Source organism: Narcine bancroftii, chromosome 7, assembly GCF_036971445.1.
Source record: "Narcine bancroftii isolate sNarBan1 chromosome 7, sNarBan1.hap1, whole genome shotgun sequence".
In the NCBI taxonomy this organism is placed as follows: Eukaryota; Metazoa; Chordata; class Chondrichthyes; order Torpediniformes; family Narcinidae; genus Narcine; species Narcine bancroftii.
The window spans coordinates 34,966,812-34,972,811 of NC_091475.1; the positions used below are offsets into that span (position 1 = coordinate 34,966,812).

The 6,000-nt window shown below is 42.8% G+C and overlaps 1 protein-coding gene across 4 annotated transcripts in view; it reads left to right on the top strand.

Moving 5' to 3' along the window:
- mtrf1 (mitochondrial translational release factor 1) overlaps window positions 1-5,575 on the top strand; it is a 44,602-nt gene extending 39,027 nt beyond the window's left edge. For all 4 annotated transcript variants that reach the window (XM_069889561.1, XM_069889559.1, XM_069889558.1 and 1 more), the window contains 2 exons: window positions 2,869-2,967; window positions 5,283-5,575. In XM_069889561.1, the coding sequence (XP_069745662.1) occupies window positions 2,869-2,967; window positions 5,283-5,399 (216 nt within the window). In that variant the 3' untranslated portion in view covers window positions 5,400-5,575. The remainder of the gene's footprint in view (window positions 1-2,868; window positions 2,968-5,282) is intronic.
- The last annotated feature ends 425 nt before the right edge of the window (window positions 5,576-6,000 follow it).

Below are 6,000 nucleotides of genomic sequence, written 5' to 3' on the forward strand. Positions count from 1 at the left end.
TATCTGCTGGAAAAACTCAATGGTTGAGCAGCATCAGTGGGAGAAAAAGAATGGTTGATGTTTCAGGACTGAAAAAAGTCAGTATGGGAGCAGTATAAAGAGGACAGGGTGTGAGAGGTGAGGCAGGGCTCCTTACACAGGATCGGTGAACAAAGCAGAGGTAAAAGAATGATGAGTAGCGAGAGGATTGGCAGATGCTAGATGAGGGAAGAGAGAGGCAAGAAAAACAGGGGACTCAGGTGGAGAAGGATGAGCCTCACAGGGTGGAGTAGGTGATTGTATCATCAAACAAGTTAAACTCCTCAATTTGATAATGACCCATTTATTGCTGCCCTGGAAACCAGTCATCTATTATGCTAATATATTGCCATCAAGTACATGAGCCATTAACGTTCAGTTGCCTGAACTCAATCAACTCATCCTTACTGTGGACATCCAATCACTATACACCTCCATTCCCCATACTGAAAGCCTCAAAGCGCTTTTGTTCTTCCTTAACAACAAACCCAATCAGAACCCCTCCACTACTACCACCCTCCTCTGCCTGACAGAACGCTCCCACCCTCAACAACTTCTCATTTGACTCATCCCACTTTCTCCAAGTCAAAGTAGTAGCCATGGGTACCCTCATGAGCCTAAGCTATGCCTGCCTTTTGTTGGCTATGTGAAGCAATCCATGCTACAAGCCCACACAGACAAGGCTCCTGAACACTTCCTCTGCTTCATTGATGACTAACTTGGTGCTGCTTCAACTTTATCCATTTTGCTGTCAACTTCCACTCCATATTCACTTGATCCATCTCTAACAACACTCGCCCCTTTTTCAATCTCTGTGTCTCCATATTGAGAGACAAAATTTCGACATACATTTTCTACAAAACTACCAACTTCCACAACCTCCTTGACTACACTTTTTCACACCCAGTCCTCTGTAAGGATTCTGTTCCTTTCTCTCAATCCCTCCGTATCCATCACATCTGCTCCCAGGATGAGGTCTTCCATGCAATATCATCCAAAATGTCCTTCAAAAAAGCATGGCTTTCCCTCTAAATCTATCAACGTGGCCCTCACCCGCATATCCTCCATTACCTGCGCATCTGCCTTGGCCCCCTCCATCCCCACGCATTGGAATCATTTTAAAATGCTGTCTCTCTCCCCCCACCCCAACTTCCATACCAGCGCCAGGGGAATAGCCCCCTTCTCGGTGGCCCTGTGCTGGCACTGGTACAGCAGTTTCAGCTGCTTGGGGGATTATGGGAAGCTATTGATCCCGCATTGAGTTGCTGCCAGGCCATCTGAAAGCTTAGTGGGCATCAGTATATGGTAATTCAGAGGCGTTAATGAATTAGCGGAATGACATGGGCTATTCTAACGTGAGTCAAGTGATGATTATGCTCAACAGATAAGATACTTGTAGAGTAATGATACCACTAACTAGCAACATAGAACACAACAGGATTCTTGGGGGTTGAGTGAGGGTCATGTCAGGTCATGTTTGGCATCAAACTCCATCTTTGATAAGCAGATGTCATCTAACAACAAAATTGCTGGATTTTAGAGGTTGCCCTTTTATAGAATCCTGGATATCTTTACATCCTATCACTGCTGTGAGTTACTCCAGCATTTTTGTATTTTTATTAGCCCTTTATAGGTAGTCCCTGACATACATCCATATTCTATTCGGACAGACTAGTCGGATCTCGAAATGGAGGCAAATCGGATGTATGTTAACCCCAGATCTCCTGTGGTGTTCTGCTGCTCTAATTTTATACGTTTTTGTTATTTTTTTAGTCGTATGTACGGATGGTCGTAAGTCGCATAGATTGTAAGTCAGGGATGTTACAGAATGAGTTAATAAAATTATGTTAAAGTAACCATTATCTTGGTGAATTTCTATTGCTGCTGGTTTTTGGAGTCGTCTGGGCTCGTAACAGGGACTACCTGTACTCTGCAATCTACCTTTTTATTTCTATTTATCACCCAATAATGGATATTTCCAATAACAGATTTAGGAATAACTAGCCATTGTTTTTTCTCTCATCTTCAATAGCAGAGTTACCTTTGCCAATTCTTAATTTTTGAGAATGTTCAGAATCCAGACTGTAAGGTATCTGTTTACGAGATTTTAACCATTCCATGCGGTTCCATCCCCCACAAAGTTCTTCCCCTTTCAACTCTTTCCCAACTCCCCCTCCAAATTCACCTTGGGCCTCTCTTTACATCACAATACTTACCTTCTCTTATCATGATTCCAGCACTGGCAGTCTTTGTTTTCTAATCAGCCACTCCATCTTCCTCCACCGTCTGACCCCTTGGGTTTTCCTGCCGCTCCCTCTTTCTCTGGCATCTGCCATCGTATAATCTCTGTCCTTGATGCTTCATCTCTTCCTGGCTCAGAAATCACACATGTGCCCCCCACCCCCCGTCCCACAACCATTGTTCTGCTCCCACCCTGTCTTAACACTGGTTTCTCTTTACACATTCTCAGAGCAGTGAAGGATTTCAGCCAGAAATGTCAAAATTATCTTTCTCCTACTGATGCTATTCCTCAACCCACTGAATTCCTGTCAGCAGCTTGTGTTTAGCTTCAAATTTCAGCATTTGCAATCTCCTGCGTGTTTCCAGTCTTGAAGAAAGATGCTCCTGAGGCCTGCTTCATGGAATGCAAGCAGACCAGTTTCCTGGTACAATGTGTTGTGGATGCAACCAAGGAGTTGGTTAGTGTCTGCTTGTGCTTCTTTAGTTAGCAATTGTCAATGCAGTGACCAGAGGGTGAAAAATCTGTTTGTTCAGAACAATTGCTGTTTTGCTCAAAGATGCATAAAAACCATCTGCTTTGGAAATCTTCTTTAACATTGTTTAATATAGGTTGGTACAAGAGCTCAGTCAGAAAGAATTCGTACTTATAACTTCACCCAGGACAGGGTGACGGATCACCGGATCAAGTATGTTTTGAGGGACATTAAGGTGAGATGTATATTATGTCTGTCTCTCTCTCTCACAACACCCACACTTCCTTAATCATTCATCCAAATTTTCTTTTGGGCACCCTTTCAGGCATTCCCTTTGTTTTCTCCACCCCTCCCCATTCTCTATGACTTAAAACATACAAATACTTGCAAGTTCTGTTGAAAGGTTGTCAGCCTGAATGCTGACTGTGTTTTCCTCTATAGATGCTGCTTGATCTACAAAGTGTTTCCAACATCTTCTGGTTTGGCTTCTACAGAAGGAACTCATAGGGTCGGGCAGCATCAGTAGGAGAAAAAGAATGGTCGACAATAGCCAGAACCCTTCATCAAGGCTGGAAATCTCTGTTTGATTTGTCTTCTTCCACCTGACTTATTTGTTTTTCTTGCCTCTTAGTCTGGTAACTGCCACTCTTCTGCCAGATTGTCACACTTCACCTTTCACTGATCCACCCATCCCATATGGGCCATAATCACCAATGAAACTAAACACCGGTTCAGTGACCGCTTTGCCAAATTCCTGTTCTGTTTGTGGGTCTAACCTTGAGCTTTCTTCAGCCAACCATTTCAACTCTCCCAAATGTCTGACCTTAGCCCCATCCATTGTCAGGGTGAGACCAAACATAAGGATGAGGAACAACCAATCGTATTCCTCCTGAGTAGCCTTAAATCTAACAGCTTGAATGTTGATTTTTCTAACTTTGGATAAACTCCACCTAATTCCACTGTTTCCATCTCTTCTTTACTCACTCCTGTACTTAACTGTTTTCTCTCTCCCTCTTCTTCCTATTGTCTCTCCACCTCTCGCACCTTCTGGGCTCATCCTCCAGCGTCCTTTCCCATTGATACATCCAGTTTTGGTAAACAGGTGCTGGGGAACTCAGCAGGTCATACAGCATCCACAGAGAGCAATTGACACTTTGGGCCTGATCTCTTCGGCTTGGAACACCTAAAGAAGACTTAGGCCCCAAACCGTCAACTGCCTATTGCTTTCCATGGATGCTGCCTAATCAGCTGAGTTCTTCCAGCACTTTTGAATCTGTATGTAATTGTACCTATTTTATCCTTGTCTTAATAGAGGGGTCAGACCCAAAACATTGGCCACTTCTATCATGGATGCTTTCTAACCAGTTCAAGAGTACATCATCTGAAATTTTTGTATTTCTCAGTTGATTGTAATCAGTCTGTCTATGTAACAAAACCTGTTCTGCTTGGGATTCACAACCTTTTACAGAGAGCAGCAACGTGACAGATTATACTGTATATAGATATGTTTTTGGGAGATAAATTGGGGCTGGGTTTTAGTGCAGGTCACATACAAACACTTCAAAACACATCTCATTTAAAATACTGGAGCTCTGCTCAAGTCAGACAGGGCGGCTCCTGGGGGCCTTTGCAAAAACTTTAGAGAGTGCCCAAGAGACTTCACTAATGGATTGTTGTTTTGAAAAGCAACAGATGAAAGAGATCGGAGTAGTTCAGAGCCACAGGCTGTCTGGAGTACAACTTGCTGTTCTAAGAGGGTCATGTGGTTTTGCAAGCAGAGGGAGTCAAATAGGCTTTTCTGTGTGTGTGTGTGTGTATGTGTGTGTGAGATAGAGGGGGGGAGAGAATTCAGTTTTACAGTCAGCAGCAGCAGCTGGAATAGGACAAGCTGGCAAGCTTGTGGAAAAACCCCATTTTGAAGACTAGTTGTGAGTGCTTAGTTCAGCCTGCTCAAAGCTCTTGTGGCTCATTAAGAGGAGAGGACTGGCTGCCTAATGTTTCAAATAAGAGAAACAAAAAGGTGAAAGAAAGAGGATACCATCTGAAGAACCCTGATGTGGCAAGATACGGAAGTGGCTGATTAAAAGGGATCAGTTTGTGTCCAGGAACAACAAATCTCCCTCTGAAAACTGGCAAGAACCCTTCCTGAGTGGTAACCATTTACCTTTCAAGCACCAAAGCCTGGTGAACTTCATAATTTTTTAATTATGTGCACAGTATAAGAATTGCCTGCAACCAGTGAACTTGGAGGAATGAGAAGTGAGATTGGACTGTGAATTAAAGAACTTTTCTAAACTTACATACACGTGCACTTAGAATTAGAAGGGGGTTAAGTTAGGTTAAGTAAGTTAAATGATAAGTTTGATCCTGTTTTTATATTTAAAGATAATTAAAAGCACATTTTGTTTAAAGTAACCATTTGTCTTGGTGAATATCTATTGCAGCTGGGTTTTGGGGTTCTCTGGGCGTGTAGCAACCTAATGCCAATGTTTTCCAGATTTTGTAAAATCCAACATTTGTCCCTAAGCTTATGTTTCTGTTATTTTCCAGGAAGTACTGTGTGGTGGCAGATATCTGGATGAGCTGATTAATAAATTTCTGGAATCAGAAGAAAAGGAAGCTCTTCTTGAACTGATAGAAGCAAGTAATAAAAGAAGGGAGTCATAGCTAAAATAATGAAATGAGTGGTGATGTATTCAAGGAAAACTCATCATGGGGAAACCTTTCTTCATGGGCTACTGCACACTGACTAATGAACGCTGGAGGAAGTAGAATTTTTAATTTTTTTCCAAAAATGTACTTTATTCACAATAAATTATTTACAAGAAAACTCTTTAAGACTTTTTACATTCATAGTGACATTCATATCAATACATTCTCTTAATATCCATTACCACCACTGTGGCATCTTGTTTCTTTCCACCCCCCCACCCCACCTCTGATGGCTGAGAGGCTTCCCCACAGTGCCAGTAATGGGAGGACTCTAGACTGTGGTCCTTGCCCACAACGCCCTCACATTGGCTGCTCCAAGCCTTGGTTCGTCCTTTTTAGCACGCACTCTTGCAACCTGGAACGGGTCAGTCAGCAGCATTCCCATACCAACATCATAGTGTGCTAAAGACCAACAGGCCAAAGAGTGTCTTTCTCCCAAATCAATCTTGAAGACAGTGTACTGTGGCTTTATGAGGACAATACATTCTTCCTGTGGTGCAGAGGTCAAAATTACATGTACTTCGTGTGGTCCTGTGCAGTCTCAGCTAGACCACCT